Source organism: Orbicella faveolata, unplaced genomic scaffold (genome assembly GCF_042242905.1).
Source record: "Orbicella faveolata isolate gen_17 unplaced genomic scaffold, um_ofav_v1 contig_46, whole genome shotgun sequence".
NCBI lineage: Eukaryota > Metazoa > Cnidaria > Anthozoa > Scleractinia > Merulinidae > Orbicella > Orbicella faveolata.
This window is the reverse complement of record NW_028301576.1, coordinates 17,756,431-17,775,455: the sequence shown is the minus strand read 5'-3', so window position 1 is coordinate 17,775,455 and position 19,025 is coordinate 17,756,431. Positions and strand designations below refer to the sequence as shown.

Genomic DNA, 19,025 nt, shown 5'->3' with positions numbered 1-19,025 from the left:
CTTTCTCCACAAGGAACGATTAGATAATGTTCTCTGTCTCATTAAGAAAATACTGCGAGCAAAATAGAATTGAATCATTCTTTGTTTATTACGATTAAAAAACGTGAGTAATAAATACATATTCTCTCTCATTCTGTTTATATTCAACACTAAAGAAAAAAGAATGGGGGAGGACATTAGGACAAGATCAATACTTAACAAATTTTCGCGCTTGCTTGAAAACAGTTTTCTATTACGACATTTTAGAGAGCGTTTAACTCAAGTAGTTGACACTATCCGCAGTCTGCATCCTCGATAAAATCACCAATGTAGCTTTGAAAACATACAAAGGTAACCAAGAATTAATCATAGAAAGGAAAACATTTCTGGAATTTAAGTTATCAAATTGAAGAAGTTTAATCCCCGTCTCTGGGTCTTCTCTGTGTCGTGTTCAAATTTAGCGGCTCGTCTTAAGCGACTGCTATTCGAGGACGAAAGAAATCCTCATCTCTGGATTTGGATGTTGCAAGCTAAGAGCTTGGAAACGAGTTTGAAACTGCGATGAATTATGGCCGACACGTACGCAAAAACTGTCGACCTTTGGTAAACTCAAAGTATCATCAAGACACTATAGAACTTGCATAGGCCTTCTTCGAATTCTTTTGAAGTCATTCGACCAACATCCACGTTTGAAATTTTGGCTTCATCTTCCGTTCAGTTAGGTCGAGGAATCCTTGATTTTGCTTTCCATCAGTCTTTATTGCAGTAGCAACTGTAAATGAGTTAGAAGAAGGAACGTGAGAGATTTATTGAGTACTCACAATCATTGTTATTATATTAAGTGGGTTCAATGAGTGTTAACAATAACTGGATCATCGGATAATGTAATTCAAGAGTTTTTATTGAAAATGAGATGATTATAGCCAACTTCAATTCTAATTTGGTTAGTCGGAAAGCAGTGCAAAAGTGAGGGGAGCGAAAAATAGGGCAAGGGTCTAGGAGGCTTCTCCACCCCTCCCCTACTTTTTCTCCTGCCGCTTTTCGTACTACTTCCAAAGCTAAGTGCAACATGCTATGGGCAGAGAATACATCACCGATGTAACAAAAAAACCCGCTGTTACAGTTGATATCTGCGCCGCCTTTTTAAAGAAAAGCACAAATTTTCTCTAAAACTTTCTTTTTCGCCATAGATCGGTCCAATTGACCATTCTTAGTCTCTAACGAGCAAAATTTGGCTCGATGAAGGATTTCATACATTTTTGGTTAAAGTGATATTTTCATTCGCTCTTGTTAATCTGTTCGTTCTTTTTTTCGGGGGCATTGTGTTCTTTATTCATTGCTTCGTTTGGCGAATTAAAAGAGCCTTGAAGAGGGTAGAGGTCGCCCCCGCTGTTAATCATAAAGCAAAAAAAAACTATCATTTATATTTCCCAGTGAATCAAGGCTATCCCTGAAATTTCAGGTCCCTTGCCGGATATCTGGATTAATCGAACTAATCGACGGCTATGTTTCGTATGTCTCCTATTCTCTATTATAGCCCACTTACACCCACCCACCCTCTCCTTGACATTTGCATCGTCTACCCATAATTCTTTATTCACCTGTTGGTGCAGTGTGTCTTCGATGCGCATGTCTTTCCGTAAGTTCTGCTTGTTCCTTGAGAGACGTAGCATTCCGCTTACACAACGTGGTTATTAGAGCTTCCTTTACCTGATGAGAAGAGTGAAAAGAAGCTCATTGCTGTATACGAGGCGCGTTATCTTGATTTTTGAGTTTTGAATGTTAGGAAAAAATCCCAATAATAAACCTCAACTTAAGTCACTTTTGACGCAACCTCGTGCGAAGATAGACAGGTCTTGGAAAGACTATGCGAATAAGGTTGTTCTGGCGGAGATTGGAAAAATCCATCCTTTTGTCGAATACGATGTTCCCCATGTTTACCTGTAATTCGGGCGTCACGCAGTGCGCACGCTCTTAACCAGAACGAGGCGTAAACGCGGTCGCAAGTTGAACTCAGGTGCACACTTGCGGTTGGGTGCATAGCCCAGACATACTCGCAAGATTTCTCCCAAATGGGCGTGACCGTGCACAAAAGGTGCAAAAGACCTGTTTCACGTCCACGATTTAGTCCCACACGGTCATGTTCGGTGGGCAAAGCCACAAACTCGCACTGATTTGGGTGCAAGTTTGTTTCCTACCAAAGTGAATACCCAAGCTTCTTGCGACCTTGTTTAGCAGGCCTAATTCTCCAAAAGAATCGTTCCATGACGACTTGAGTGACAGCCAGACTGAGACACCGCGTTTAAAGGACTACCTTCCTTGTGGTTCTTGTCACAACTTAATACTGATTTTTCTTCTCTCTTGCCTTTGTAGTTTAAATTTTACAAATTGTCCAGAATAGGTAGCCCCCACCCCACGCTGGTTGTATTTCCACGGGGAGAATCGTAATCGTGAGCCAGGCCAATTTTTCCTTCGAATCTTCCTAGCATCAAAATTTTATAATCTATAATCCCTTTAAGGAGAACCCGAGGTTCCAAACACAAAAGCGTTTACAACGACGAAACTGATCAAAGTCTGACAACTTACCCTATCGTCGAGAATGCAAAAGGTGAGGAATATAAAAAATCCTTGTAAGCTGTTTAAGATGGTAAAAAGGTAATGAAACACTTCAGTGGATGAAACGAACGTGAGGAAGCCAAAAGACCACGTGATACCCAACACTGGCAACAGCATTGCAGAGCGTCTGATCCAGGCCCTCACCTGATTAGCCCGTACCATGTTGACTTCTCTGAATTTTGTAACTCTGCCGATGCGACGCAGCAAGAAAATAAACAAAACAGAGTTGATCTGGAAAGAAGAGAAAAGTAGTAAAGCATGATGATCATCGTGGCTATGTACACAATTTAAACAGTACCAGTTGTGAAAATAAAGCCCGAAAAAACATAAATATAGGCTTGAACGCGATTCGAACCCATGTGTCAGGCGTGATATCGGAGTATACTTACAAGGACAACTAATGCGACTGGAGCGACAAACGTCCAGTAAATGATCCCATGTTCTACTGTTAGCCAGCAGTTGTCCGCTGCACGAGGTTTGGTACCAGTTAGTGTTACTGTTAATGAAGCAGCCACTATTGGCAGAGGGAAACCTGAAACGAACGAAATTTAAAAAGTGAGGTAACGGATCACGTTGGTTGAAGGCCAGCTTGAGTATTCGAGGATGCAACGCAGAAACGTTGTCTTACCCCACCCTAAAGCGTAAAACCATTTCATCTGTGGCTGGAGTTTTGCTCTCAGTTCAGCCTTTATGATCAGAAAGTAGAAGATGGCGGCGTGACAGAGCATCCAGGCAAATACACACAATAAGAAATAATGCAGTAAGGTGGCAGTGACGGTACACAATACCTACAGGAAAAGAACACTTGTTGCATTACATAGAAGATCAATGAGGCAGTGACCTTACAGAATACCTAGATCACTGCGGCAGTGACCTGATTTTTTTTTTTTTTTTTCTGTAAAATGGCGTTGTAATAATACAGTTGAACCTCCACTAACGGACACCTCTGTACAAAAGCCACTTGTTTTTTTGTCCCGGCGGACGCTTCATACATTCAATCTTATTTTAACCTCTCTAAACGGCCACCTCTCCACAACGGCAACGGCAACTAAAGCGCGTCCCCAAACTACAGAACCAACCTCTCCACAAGGGAGAGTTAGCCAACGACTGACGAGTGGTTTTACCATACCAGGAGCCCATCTCCTGACCATACCCCGTGTTATATTGGAACTTGACCCGTACCGCGCGTCGTTGGTCTCTGTTTCTGTTTGGTTTCTGTTTTATTGATATATTTTGATTTTGTTCGGTATTTCTGTGCTACAGTAAGCACTTTTTAAATATGAAATTTTTCAATTACCGTTGGCTTTTGTGCGTAATCAGCGAGAATGATCAAAACACAAGACGCAGCAATTGCAGTACACAAGTTCAGTAACACAGTTACTCGAACACTCTTCACTTGCTTCCAACACAGCGCGGTCACAACAAAAGTCAGTAGAAGGAACAACAAGGAGCATACGCAGCCTATGATGGAAATGTACTTGAGGTACGGCTGACTGGGATCAGGAGCTTCTCCCTAAAAAGGAATATATATGGAGAAGAAACCTGTTAAGACTTGAAAAATCATAGAGTTAGCCCGCAGTGCAGGCGTTACTTTGGAACGGAACGCTAGATAATAAATCGGGTTTTCGATGCCGCCATCTTGGATGCTTGACCGGTAGAGGATTGGTGCAGAGGCGGGGTGGGGAAGGGGATGGGGTACTTGAAATACATTGCAGGCAGCTACTTCATTAGTCAGAGGTTCTTATGGCTAGTCACGCGCATCACGCACTCTTTCGCTGGAAAATTATGACACTCGTGAAAGCAAAGTCTAAGTGGATACAGAAAAGTTGAGAAAAGCAGTCATAAGCTAGTGCATAATGTGTGGATGCAGTATAACATTCTCACAACGTATATTGACAGGAAACTAGAGCAACTAGTAAAGAGAATAGATTTTTGGAGCAAAGAGGAACTGAAAGATTGCAACGTTTACGAAGCATATTCTTACCGGCTTATTGTTGAACAAAACTGCGAAGATCGTCAAGTGGTCACACTGGCACGTGGTCACGCGCGCGTTCGATTCACTTTCTACCCGCTCGCAGCCACTTGTGTTCCACGTCCGTTGTGATAGTCCAATTTCCCAGAACACGCACTCTCCAACAGAATCACCGCTCTGTAATTAAAAGGAATGCAGAAATACATTGTTAATTTGAGTTTGGAAAAATTAATTTAAAAATAAATTTGTTTAAGTCCAGAGAAAATGTTGAATGATCACCGGATAGAAAACATTTCCGTATTATAAGTAATGGTCACAAATAATACAACAAATTGTGGGGGAGCCACCAGCAATCAAGGGTATTCACAAGGAATTAAAGTGAGACACGCTAAATCCGGGTTGCAAGAGAGGGAGAAGCAGTGAAAACTTAATCATTCCGTAAAAAGGCAGAGACTACACATGAAGATATTAGAGGAAAAATAGCGTCGAGCAAACTGGTCGGTTTGACTGACTGACTAGTTGACTGATTGGCTGACTGACTGACTGACTGATTGACTGACTGACTGACTAACTGGCTGACTGACTGGTTAACAAGAGAAAATGAGGTGAGATCATGGTCTTTTGCTGGCTAACTGACTGACTGACTGACGGACGGACGGACGGACTGACTGACTGCTTGACTGACTGATTAACTGACTGACTGATTAACTGACTGACTGACTGACTGACTTACTGACTGACTGACTGACTGACTAACTGACTGACTGATTGGCTAACTGACTGACTGACTGACTGACTGGTTGTCTGACTGACCGACTAAGTGATTGGTCGACTGACTGAGTTACTCACTGATTGACCGGCTGACTGACTGAATGACTAAATGACCGCCTGTCGGATCGTCTGACTGTCTGACTGACCGACTAACTGACTGAGTTATTGACTGACTGACTAACGGATTGACAGAGTGAATTACTGACTGAGTGACTGATTGATTGACTGACTGAGTCACTGACTGACGCTCTACTGTATTTACCATTACAACACCATGGAAAAGGAACGTACTAATGTGAAAACAAAAAGGACATCTACTGCCCAGAGATTGTTTTTTGACCATGCCCTAATCAGTTCCTGGAACTGACTGACTGGCTGAGGAAAAAAGTTACCATGAGAGTGTTTAGTGGATTATTAACGAAACTAACAAAAACGTGAATTGTGTTCCATGCTAATCGTGAAAGCGCGCAAAAGGATAAACTTCTTAATTCTTAAATACCATTTATTAGATGGCTGGTATGGCGAGTGTGTAAGGTGGGCAAATCCTGGGCTGTGATTGGCGCAGGCCCGATAGAGCTATCACGCGGTATTGCCTGATGCGCCCGTAAGAATATGCACGTATTCTAATGCCATGTAATAAATCCTTTACTGACCAAGCTTGTTCGGGAGAGATGGCTGAATACTGGTCTCGTCCTGTTTTTGCGTTTTTTTATGAACATTGCGAGAAAAAGGGTCTTAAACTCACATGTACCATTAAATTAAAAGCTTAAGTGCGACCTAAAGCTACTAATACTTAATGACCAGTACCTGCTTAGTGTGATTAAAAACAAGTTTGATTCCTTTTCTCAGTGGATTCTTGGGGCGAGGTAAGATTGTGGCAGAAATGATGTTTGAACCACTCGTATCGTTACCAGATTCCTCGTTCCGAAGTCTGAGAACTTTGTGAAGTGTTCTGTATACAATGGCCGATACTCGACTTGACTTCGTGCCAGAGAACACTGCATCAGGAACAGACAGTGACGTGCCATAAGGGGACAAGTCAATGTTGAGCTGCGAATTGAAATGAAATTGATTTCCTCAACGAAACCAGACGTTTAATTAGGCACCTTAAGATATCAGGACGGGACGAGCTAGGACGGCTACCGGAAGTAAATTAACTCAACCGGGCATGCGCGCGAGAAATCTCGACTCATCTCTCTGCCGTCCCCATCTCGTCGAGGACGCCATTTCGCCCGACTAGCCGTCGTATTGAAAACGTGAGTATTTTGCACTTGTTTTGCCCCGATAACTGTTCCAGTCGACTTTATTTTCAGTTATATTGATAGGAGTGTTAATAAGGTTCACATTTTTCGTGATTGTAGTGTAGAATACTATGCTGAGATACGAAAATGTGAATAAAACTATTCCTCGTCTGTTCGTTTGTGTTTCAGTCACTGTTAATTCAGTCGCTGCCACGAGTGTGCAAGATCAAAACGAAATACAAACTGTATGCATTAAGAATACATCAGTGTAAGTACAGTCGATAAAATGTTGTAAGAATGAATGCCATGGAGCATCTATCGAGCAAATAAAGTACACATTTTCAAACTGATGTTTAGTTGTTTTTGTTTTACTACCCGGAACTTGATGCAACGTTTGTTTTGTTTTTATAATGCTTGTTACAATTACAGATGGAAATTGAAACGTTCACCAAAAGTCAGGAATCTTCGGCGAGAGAATTCTCAAACGCTCTGGTGGTAAAAAGCCATCTGAAGCAGGTCGATCAGATTCTGGATTCTCTATTAAAATATTGACAGATGTTTGCTTCGCTTAATTGTAAAGATAAAGAAATTCAGCATCGCTGTTCACTATCGTTTAAGCCTAATAGAATAAGATTTCTACCATCTCTTTTATAGTCTAATGGATGTCATTGCTTCTGTGAATAGCTTGTGCGAGGTTCGAATTATTGACGTCGCTGTCCTTTGCGAAAATGCACGTCTTAAGCATTTTGTTTTTGGCGACACGACGGGACCCGCCAAAGTTTCCCGCGTACACTGCCGTTGCCGTCCTTGCCTTCCCGTCCTCGTATCTTAAGGTCCCTATTGCCAAATAGAAGACGGTGTTCCATGCTCTCTTTGACAAGTAGATTCCACGTTGCCGTGCGTCTGTTCAGAAATAGATCACAGATGACGTCAGAATGGTCTAAGAACACAAAAGTGGCACAGGAACCGTTAGCTGAGTGTGTCACTGATGTTCTTACCACATTTTGACATCCTCTATGATCTATTACTGACCAGACACGTAGTAACAGGAATCCAATTGTCAGTGTAAAATAAAGAAAATCAAAAATTGTAAGTAACATCATCTATACGTCTGTCCTCCTACAGATCATAAGTAACAATCAATCAAAATACGAGAATAATTCGACATTTTATATAAGAAACTGATGCACGCCTGAGGTCTAGAAAAACTGCTCGTGGACGCAGGGGCGAGACCAGATTGCGTCTAGACCTCAAAAGTACATAATTTTAGAAAACGTAGCAACATCATCTTCTGGATTAGAACATAGCATGAAAAAAAAAAAATGAAAATATTTACGCTTGAGAAGTTGCATGCAGTGATTGCGCCGGCAACACGACATCCGGGACATGCGAACTCTATAATTTCCAACCGTGCTAGAAAAAACATTAATGCACGCTCAGCTCCAAAAGCAGGTATGCGCCAGTTGTCTTCTAAAGCGTGACTAACTTCTGAGAAATCGAATTCGTTGAAAAAAGTAATCAGCCCAGTAAACTCCAACTCCTGACAGAAAATAATTAATAAAGGTCTGTTACCAGCGATAAACTAGAAAAGACCCACCGTTTTTCTGGAAGTGACACGATCAACTCTGAAAGCGATGTTCTTTGAGAAAATGACCAATGGTGCTGAGGTAACTGAACCGTCAAGCTGACTGCTAACTTGAGAACCAAAGTCATCCATTGCCTTTAGAAGATCATCAGCGGCGTTTGCCCGACTCTATAGTTTAAGTAAAGATTGATATGAGTACTGACATGGCGACGAGTGAAATAAAGAAATAATTTCACACGCGTTCTGTGAAATTCTAATAAATTTGCGAGCCTTTAGTCAAGGGAAATTATTAGAATTTTGACAAAACGCAAGTGAAATGATCTCTTAATTTCACGAGTATACCATTTGATTACCTTTTAATATCATGGGTGACAAATTACGCTTACAGTCGTAGGTTTTTGACTTGTTTATTGTATCGAGAAATTTCGCGCCAACGTTGCGTTGGAAATTTTGTAATTTCACAAGTGAAATTGTAAATTAACGCTGAAATCTCGAGCGAAAATTAAGGAGTAATTTGTCAACCCATGATGTTACTATCAAAATTAGCAACTCACAAACGTACGCGGAAGAGAAATACCCCTCTCTTTAATCAAAGGATATATGGTTCTCACTGTATTTAAGTCATATTTTTATCGATCTGTAAATTTTGAAAATCTGAAACTTTTTTTAAAATGACAGCGACTTGTAAAAGAAGTAGATGTAAACATGGAGCAAAGAATAAAATCGAGGACTTTGTCATGTCCTTGTATCACAAAAAGAAACGTCAAAGGAACCCGCCAATTAAGTGAATAGATCAAGAAAAAAGAAACAAAACAAAGAGAAAATAAAAAAAATTAAAGGAGAAAGAAAAAATAGTAAATAAGTAAACAACAATCAGACAAACAATTAAGTGAATGAATGATTAAATGAATGAATGAATGGATGAATGAATGGAAGACTGAATGAACGAGCACTCGCTTTAAAATGTGTTACACTTCAAAGTCATTAGAAGAGCTTTACGGTTACCGTGCATAATGGCTACGCTGTGAATGCGCATGTTTTCACAAAAATAGCAGCAGTGCAGATGAACTGATGGGATGGGAACGCGGTTTTCTTGTGCATGCAGCATCTGATTGGTCTTATAAGAAAAGGTAATTGAATTTCGCGCCAGTTTTCCTTAACCTTTTGAATACCAAACTTTCGCCAAAAAATACCGTTTTTAACCGTTTAGTCAGGTTTTTTAGCTGCCATGACGCTAAATAAGCCTAAATTTTGCTAAGAAAGCTTTTTTTTTTTATTAAAAGGAGAGATTTTTCGAGGATTAGGTCCAAAATTGAGCAAAATTTCAATTCCGGGCATGCGCATAAGTCAATTTTTTTTTTTTTTTTTGCCATTAACCGTTCAGTCAATTTTGTTTGTTGTCCCTTTCCTTTCTGTTTTTCTCAGCCGTTTTACACTGGCTACCTTTTGCGTTGTATGTTTTTTCTGGCTGCCGTGAAAAGTTGGATGTTTATTACGGGCGAAGCCTAGAAATGGACCTTGATCAATCATAGGCATAGTGGACCATTTTACCACCGTTTTTGCACCAAAACTGATAACGTTGTTTTTCGATTTGCGACGTCGGAATGTCGTCGATATCTAAACCTGACCATTGTATGGAAAGGCCTAGCCTAATACTACTATCTGCTCATCAAGAATATCTGATGACATTTAAATTGATGACGTCACAAGTGGTACAAAGAGCACGACCATTAATCACACATACATGCGTAGTTGGTATTCAAAGGGTTAAGATGATTTCGTTAAACTGCACTGCGCATTCTTTCTGCACATAATTTTTTGCGTCCTATCAGCGTGAACGAGCCGTGCACGCATGCAACACGATATCCTTGAAGCTACTTTCGACAGAAAAATTATGATAATCGTTTTCACCTTAACCAGTAAGGTGACTCTCCCTTTGAATGTATAAATTCAAATTGGATACATGTACTCTTGGGATACATGTATGGATGCATGTTTTTGTGATACTCAGGAGCGCGGGCTCCTTTCCCGAACAGCGGCTGGTAATCGAGCCTAACTGACAACGTAATTACTAAGTGTCGATAAGTGGATCAAGTTTTAGAATACTTTAATACTCATTTTATCGATAGAGTCGCCTCAAGTTTACACATTCCCTCAAGTCAGGACAAGAATTATAACATAATAAACGAGATTTGAACCAAAAGCTCTTAATAATATCGAGTAAAGATATTGTTTCCACACTCTGCAGAAGACAATAAGAAAGAAGATGCCGAAGCCGAGTCAATGTTTTAGCGATCACAAGCTTTCGACGCTGTCGCAGCTTCTTTCTCAAGTGAATATGACGGGAATCTATTTGTCACGTGAGCTTGGGTGAGCCAAGTCAGGTGCCAAAACATTTCCGTATAGGGCCGGAAGTTCAAATCTACGGTCTCGATTGAATCTCGGGGACTAGCACAGAATTTAAAAAAAGACGTTCTATTAAACGTTTATGCAAGAGTAAAATGGCAATACCTTCTGAAGTTGTAGCCATGTATTAGAATTAACTTCCTCCAATAAATTACTCGCTACTTGTATGATGTTCCGTTGGTCGGCAGATGTGTTAATAACACTGTTGTTCAGCTCAGAGTTGAACGTCACTAGCAGAGCAAGTGCGTCCAGGGAGGTAGACAGTTCTTGCGTGTCTAGCCTCAGCTCGTTACCAGGCCTTGTCAAGTTGACGAGTGTTGAAATGACCGTGCTAACGTTGGTGGATTGGTTGCCGTTCCACAGAGCTACAACCTGGGTACGAATTTTATTAGAGCTTAGCTTTATTATTGCAAACAGGATTTTAACAGAGGTTTTACTATACGTTGTTAATGTACACCGTTGTCAAAGAGGGTAGGGTGCGCCTCTGGGCAAGCAAAGAAACAAAGTGTAGGAGCTTCCTTTTGAACTGTTTTCAACATTGTTTTGTTTCTTTATACATTCAACCTCCCGTCTTTCAAACTTGCTCCTTTGGTTCTAATCATAGTCCGTACAAGTGAACCGCAGGGGAATAGAGATGGCGCAGTGATGAGAGCGCTCGCCTCCCATCAATGTTGCCCGAGTTCGATTCCGGCCCGGTGACATATGTGGGTTAAGTTTGTTGTTGGTTCTCGCCTTGCTCCCTGGGTTTTTCTCCGGGTGTTCCGGTTTTCCTCCCTGCTGAAAAACCAACATCTCCAAATTCCAATTCAGCTTGGATAGAAGACTCACATGAAAACTAGATAAGGCTGAGGTGGCTTCCACTTCCAATCACACCACTTCCCTCAATTAACTATGATCTCACGCAAAGAAAATAAAAGATCGATAAGATTAAATTAGTCATAATTCATACCTGTTCCCGTAGATCAGAAATCCTGTTTGAAGTTGACGAGAGCATGTTTGTTGATGTTGGCTGTTTTTCTGTTGGTTTCGGTGAATACGAAAAGTTTGTTTGATTAACGTGTAATTGACGACTGGCTAATGTAACGGTATTCGTTAGTACGCTGCTCGGTGTTGCGTTACTTAGCGTTATGCTAGTGTTCGTAATGCTGCCAAGAATCACGGTGCTCGTTGTAATCCTGGTTGAAGTAATGCTATTCTTTGTAATGCTGGTTGAAGTAACGCCACTCGTTATAGCGCTGGTTAAAGTAAGGCTGCTCGTTGTAATCCTTGTTGATGTAACGCTATTCGTTGTAATCCTGGTTGAAGTAACGCCACTCGTTATAATGCTGGTTGGTGTAACGCTGCTCGTCGTAATCCTGGTTGAAGTAACGCCACTCGTTATAATACTGGTTGGTGTAACGCCACTCGTTATAATGCTGGTTGGTGTAACGCTGCTCGTTGAAATCCTGTTTGAAGTAACGCCACTCGTTATAATGCTGTTTGATGTAACGCTGCTCGTTGTGAAGCTGGCTGGAGTAACATCACTCGTCGTAACTGCCTCCATTGTAAAACTGCTTAATGTCCCGCTGTTTGGTGGATCCCTCCCTGTTTGAAAACAAATCAGATCAAAGGCGCATGAAGAGTGACCACATCGAACAAGGCAAATCTGAATTGAAATGTGCATTCACAGGATGCTATTGAGTTAGAAAGGTTAAAAGGAAGGACTCGTATCCAGCTTTCGCGCCGTTATTTTAAGTTGAGTAGCTTGACTTAGAATTTGTTATTAATTAATAGAGTGCACCTTATATTTTGTAAAATTCATCAACACCGTGGAATTCCGATTTCTCAAACCCACGATTTTTCGAACTTCCGATAACTCGAACGTTACCAAAAGTAGTTTTCCCTGAGGGGAACTGCCATAAAGAACGGGGGGGGGGGGGGGGGGAGGTGCTGGTCGTACCTTTTAGGGGTTAAAAAAGCAGTTCCTTTTATGGTGTTAAGGTTCAAAAGGTCCAAATAATGTGTTGTTTTAGAACTAATACCCCTTAGGGGTGAAACAAATTTCAAGTCACCCCCACTAAACAGGATCTTGATACCTATTAGGGTTTTTTTTTTTTGCAAAATTAACTACCAAAATAACCTCTCCACAACGGCCAGTTAATCGCCTATAATGGGACACCCACATGATCACGCGCCGATTACATGACAAAAAGGCGCCCGGAGAACCAATCACAATCGAGGATTTTGTTATAGATACGATTACGTTAATAAAACTGTTACTAACAGTATAAGCTCACCGTTGATGTAAAGCCTCGTGGTGTTTGTGCTTAAAAAGCCGTCCGCTGTAACAGTGCAGGTGTATTCACCATCGTCTATTTTACGTATTTGCTGGAGTGATAAGGTGCCATTGGCTACCGTGTTCAATCGCGGATCACTATACGGTATTGACACATCGTCTTTGACCCATGTTATACTCACTTGGCCTTGAAGCGTTCGTAAATCTCTGTCAGTACACCACAGGACAATACTGGCTCCATTATTAACAAATAATGATCGGCGGGTGTCGAGGATAACTCCTCCGAAAACTGTGGAGATAAAGTGAGTTAGATCGATCCGTCTCTCGGTCAGTCAGTCACTCGGTCAGTCAGTCAATCAGTCAGTCACTCAGTTAGTCAGACAGTCAGCCAGTCAAGAAGTCAGTCAGTCGGTCAGTCAATCGGTCAGTCAGTCAATCAGTCGGTCAGTCAGCCAGTCAGTCAGTCAGTTAGTCAGACAGTCAAGCAGTCAGTCAGTTAGTCAGACAGTCAGTCAGTCAGTCAGTCAGTCAGTCAGACAGTCAGTCAGTCAATCAGTCAGTCGGTTAGTCGGTCAATCTGTCGTTCAACATGCTCTTTTTCCCACCTCCTTCCCCCGCCCGCCTCGCCCCCTGAACGAGAAGTCCAAGATAACGTGACCTTCCGCCATATTAGATGGCTGTTACCCTCCTGTTTCGTTGGGTGTAGAGAGAAAGAGTCGCATGTCTAAGCCGGTACTAATAGCACGGCTTTGAGGTAGGACTTAATCGATGACTTGTCGTTAAAATACATGGCAAAGCTAGAAAAGCCAAAAAAATAAAAACAGCAACAAAACAGGCAACAAGAACAACAACAAAAAATCCAAGCAAGGCAGCAGCCAGCATGACGTAATTACAGTTATTTAACACTAATGAAAACAAAACTACAACAAAAGAAAACGAACAATTATCCTTGTCACAAGGTCTGAAAAACTTTTGTAAACGAAGCTTTCGACTGTATCGCACAGTCTTCATCAGCGATTAAAGTGAGCTCACATTGTCACGTGAATGCAAATTGTTTAATCACGTGACAACAGATGGTCAAAAATGGCGGGGAGATCATAGCCCCCGTCTCTGTTCAGTGTTGGGCGTTGACGTCTGATATGGATGGCCTCCTTGATTTTCCTTTTGATATCTACCGACTCTTTATCAAGAATCTTGACTGCTTCCCAGTCGATCTCGTGGTTGGCCTGAGACTGGTGTTCCCGGATTGTAGATGTTGTTTGTTTCTGATGTTCACTCAGTCGCTTCTCCAGAGTTCTCGCTGTCTCGCCAATGTAATGCTCTCCGCAATCGTTGCATGCGATGTCGTACACCACGCCCGTCTTCTTTTCGGTTGGTGTCTTGTCTTTTGGATGGACTAAGATGGACCTCAGCGTGTTGTAAGGCTTGTGGTATGTGCGGATGTCTTGTGCCCTAAAGACTCTACTAAGATGTTCTGAGAGTCCAGACACATAAGGCAGGCTTACGGAGGTTGTTCTAGGTGTCTCCGAGGTGCTGTTCTCTTGACTTGTGGGGCTGGGTCGAGAAGGGACTTAAAACATCCAGCGTTTGTAACCATTTGCGAGTAGAGCATTCTGGATGTGCCGTACTTCCTTTGCCTTATCTTCCTCCTCGCTAACAAGGTGTTCTGCTCTGTGTAGGAGGGTCCTCACAACTGAACGTTTATGATGTAGATGATGGTTGGAGGTGAAATTGAGATATTGACCATCTGTTGTCACGTGATTAAACAATTTGCATTCACGTGACAACGTCAGCCCACTTATATCGCTGATGAAGACTGTGCGATACAGTCGAAAGCTTCGTTTACAAAATTTTTCAGACCTTGTGACAAGAATAATTGTTCGTTTATTTATACACCTAGGTCAAGAATGAGCGTACATAGTCATACAACAAAAGAACTCAAAACATTCCAAGTCTGAATTTACGGGTGCAGGAAGACGAAGATAAGTAAGGCCCGGTTCAAAACTTCAAACGTTGTGAAAACTAAACGATAGCGCGGCTTTTGAACAAGGCCTAGGACATTTATACTTCAGGAAAAATGACACACTTGCATAAACTGTAGAAATAACTCTAAGTCCTCTCTAAACGAAATACTTGACTGGACAGACCACCGACGCTCTCCATTTTCATTATCATAAACCAAACGATAAGCTGCTTGATGTATTTGGTACACAATGAGCCTCACAAAGCGTCATGCCGTGACCCCAGGCAGGTGAAAATAAATTGATCATTACACTCTTTTTTTATATATAAGAATACATTTTATAAGAATATTGAGGCTGAAATTTGCGAAATGTTAAGAATATTTTAAGAATAAACACAACGCTGAGATTTTAAAAAGAATATAAATTTGTGTGTGTGGTTGAAAATTTGGAAATAGAAATACGATACAAATGTATGTTTTTAACTAAGTCTTATAAAACTCTTCCTTTAATTTCTTTACCTAGCCAAGAAACAACGAAAACAGCACTAGCCGTATGTTCAATGCTAATAATATTTCTGCAAGAGGTAATGTATATCATCTTGGGCTTTACTGCCTGCAGTCTGGGCCAAGATTTACTTCATCACCATCGAAGTCAATAAAACGGAAATGTCACACGCTGAAATCTAAGAATACTCACAAGAATTTTCAGCCTAAAATTGGCAGAAAATAAGAATATTCAGCCTCGGCCGGAAAACAATATTCTTAGACATAAAAAGAGTGTATGTCAATGTGTCATATATCAAATCCAGCTAAGTGACTAATTCGAATAAATGCTTTAAAATTTGCATGTTCGAAGGATTTCGAAGAAGTCCATTACTGAACACGCAAGAGCGGTATTATGGGAGAATTCGTGTAATGCTTTATTTTCGTTGCCGGCGAATTTCTGTACATAGATTTTTGTTCGCTCCGGCTAAAATTGCGCGAGACTCTTCTGTCTTTCACACGTAATAAAAGTCTAAATATAAAATGTCTGTTTCAATTAGTTCACTTCCGTTGCGTCAGTCAATTGCGCTTCAGGTGAAAATATCAACACCTTAAAAGCAATTTCAGTATATGCTAAATTGCATGTGTATCTCAAGTGCTCAAATAATTAACGGCACAGTAAGACGATCTCCTAGAGTGAAAAGCAGTCACTGTAGCGAACAGTGGCGGATCCAGACTTTGAGCTAATGGAGGGCCCGGTTTTGTTTTACTTGCCCTGCCGGCTTTTCTTTCTTCAGTCATTTCTTCTTTTTTCACCCAAAATAAGGAGGTGGGTGGGTGGGGGGGCTCTCCCCTAGATCCGCCACTGGTGAACATCGATCTTTTGATCACTGACTTTCTACAAAAGCTAGACTGGATCTGAATTCTTTACGGTTCTTTGGGTCATTACCGTTTTTGTACATTATGCTTTTATTTCAATGTTAAAATGCATTTATTCCAGTAGTGATCTTAATCCTGACTTTGCTCAGAGAATTGCAAATGCGCAGCTGAAATTGACGAAGCTGCTTCAACTGGTTTCTTACTTTACCGTTCACACTGCAAACTGGAGTAAAACGAATTCTTCTTCTGAGTGCATTAGTCAGTTGCATTGCATGAATTTCGCGGTTGCCATTTTCTCTAAAAAAGCTTACTTTAAAGCTTGTTGAAAACTGTTCAGAGAATCACAGTCATAAATGATGTTAGCTGGTATTATTCTAACGATCAAGCATGTTGCTTCACTGGAATGAACGCCAGACAATAGCAAGAAAGCAGGAACAGAGGTCTTCTGAGGATAAAATATAAATGGTGAAATGAAAAAATACCGTTCAGTTTTCCCTTCGAAGAATACAGTGAGGCAACCAAAAGCCGGCAACATTTTATTCTTTGGTGAGAAAAGGATTTTCGTATCTTCATTCGAAAAGTATATGTAAGCATATTTCGCCCGTACATTTACGTTTATTTTTGAGGAGACGACAGGCTGAGGGAATTTAGACGTAAATACCACGTTTTACAGATATAGACAGGTCGTCATGTCTTCTTAATCTGGAATTACGAAAAAAAGAGGGGCCATGCTATTGAGAAGGTTATCCTGTGGGCTGAATTACACGACACTAAAAAGACAGGCTTTTCTATACGCTGTAATATTACATGGCTAAGATATGAACTGTGGGTAATTTGAATCCAGTAATGTTGAAGCGAACTTTTTCATTATCATTAGTCTTAAAAAGCTATTATCTTTTACACCCTGTGAGGTACTGCTTATGTAATAGTCTAATAGCGGAGGACCGGGGAGGGGGGGAGAGACTTCTTCCGAAGGGGTAGAGGTAAAACTCACTGATTTGTTTAAAAGGACCTTTCAAAATATCTCGAACAGTTGCTCGTAACGGCAAATTCATCTAAGAGTTTTAAAGGGTTTTAATTGAGGGTTTTAAAGGGGATGTGAAAAGGTTATCATATATATTCTTTGGAAGGTATGTTTAAGAGTCAGTTTTTTTCTGTTAAAAATCTTATGTAAAAATGGACCTCTGCGAAGCCTCCCGGTATAAAGTAACTTTGCTCAATCCCTACCCCCTGGATTTTTAATGATTACTTTTGATCGATGATAAAATCTGAGATATTCATCCTTGTCAACCGACGAAGATCATTGTCCCTCAACTTCGCCGGTTTGCGAAGGCAAGCGAGGTTGTTTAGAAAGAAATTAAAAGAAACAAAAAGGAAAAGAAAAGACTCATTTTATAACAAACACATTAATGTGACGTACACCAACTCCATAAAATATCATTTACAACCTAAGCTAGCGTATTTTTTTAGTTTAGACAGTGCCAACTTGATTCATCACCTAGGCGTGAAACGCAATTGAGTGCCAGCGAAGTATTAAGAATTTTAAAAGAAACTACGCAAACCCTGATGAAGTCAGAACTTATCTAAACACTCAAGTATATGAGCAGACATTTTCAGCAGGAAATTAACCTTTCTCATTAAAATGCTGATCATGATTATGTAACTTTTTATAAAAACAGCCGAATGTTCGAATCGAAAGATGGAAGAAAATTCACTGGAACTAAAGTATAAGGAAAACACTTTTGTCTGAACCGAGTTTCACAAATTTCAGTGGTTTTGCGCTTTCTTGCTCAGGCTCATTATCTCCATTTGCTTATAGCTCATGCCTTAATAAACACATTTGTAATCTTTATTAACCAAGTGCATTGATGCTGTATTCACAGTGCTTACCTTCGCGCTGTATAGTGCATGTCAAAATCAACACCACCAAAACCCTCATTGTATATAGGGAAGACACAAGGTCGGACAGGCAAGCTCTGGATAATTATTTGCTTGAGTTGGTTTTTCGGTCAACCGATCGACAGGTCGTCTTGCGAAGAGACAAATTTCTGTGTTAGGTCGTTAGGAACCTTGCGCCGAATGAATGCACATTACAGGTGTACGGTGAGGTGGCCGATATTGTATAATTAAGGGAGGCATCGTTTAAATATTGGACCCTTGGTTGTGACACGAAAGGGAAACGAAAAAAAATTGCTGATTACACAACTCGTAGCAGTTGTCGAGATCACGAACCTAGTGTTATCATCACAGAACAAACCAAACGAAGCAGCAACGAATACGAGCCTGTATTACAACTAGTTTACGGCTCCTGGGGAATATGGATTACATAAATGATGATGACGATGATGATACTTGTAATTATGATGAACGGCGTGAAATATTATAGAAATAACCCTCCCCCGCGTGAATAATGCATGGGCATTACCTTAGTAATTTTTTTGAAGTGTCGCGGGTTACCCTCTTGAAGTTTACAAACAATATTTTTATTTTTGACAGCCTTTGTTTGAGTGTGATTCCATTTTAGGACTGAACCCGAGAGAACGCAATAAAAACTGTACCTATATACAACTATGAGACTGCACTTAGATTCTGAACAGTGTATTATACATATAGTTATTTATAGATGGGTGCTGGTGCTCTACTGCTTAGTCTCTGCGTATAAACCTTGTTATTGATAAATTATTTCGTCAAGGATTACACGCTAGGAAACGGGAAAAAAAAGTTATTTTTCCTGTATTGGAACAGTAATCTGGAGTAACAGATCCAAAAAGTCTTGATAAAACCAGACAAAGAACTGTTTTTAAAATATGAGAAACCACTTTCAGTTTGTAACAAGAAATGTTTCAATCGTTCTA

The 19,025-nt window shown here is 40.7% G+C and overlaps 1 protein-coding gene across 1 annotated transcript; it reads right to left on the bottom strand.

Moving 5' to 3' along the window:
- Positions 1–64: 64 nt before the first annotated feature.
- Positions 65–18,488, bottom strand: LOC110040403 (adhesion G protein-coupled receptor E3-like). Its single transcript, XM_020745635.2, has 13 exons — positions 18,061–18,488; positions 12,847–13,134; positions 11,520–12,154; positions 10,676–10,942; positions 8,177–8,332; positions 6,146–6,388; positions 4,580–4,744; positions 3,893–4,108; positions 3,224–3,383; positions 2,985–3,127; positions 2,566–2,826; positions 1,581–1,689; positions 65–751 (listed from the first exon to the last, which is right to left on the bottom strand). The coding sequence occupies exons 1-13, from the start codon at positions 18,107–18,109 to the stop codon at positions 648–650; spliced, it is 2,796 nt and encodes a 931-aa protein (XP_020601294.2). The 5' UTR covers positions 18,110–18,488; the 3' UTR covers positions 65–647.
- Between the last annotated feature and the right edge of the window lie 537 nt (positions 18,489–19,025).

Coding starts and splice junctions, on each gene's coding strand:
- LOC110040403 (XM_020745635.2), bottom strand. CDS start 18,109: ATGAGGGTTTTGGTGGTGTTGATTTTGACATGCACTATACAGCGCGAA. Junction 13,135..18,060: donor ATGCACTATACAGCGCGAAG/GTAAGCACTGTG, acceptor TTATCTCCACAG/TTTTCGGAGGAGTTATCCTC. Junction 8,333..10,675: donor CATGGCTACAACTTCAGAAG/GTATTGCCATTT, acceptor CTTAAACTATAG/AGTCGGGCAAACGCCGCTGA.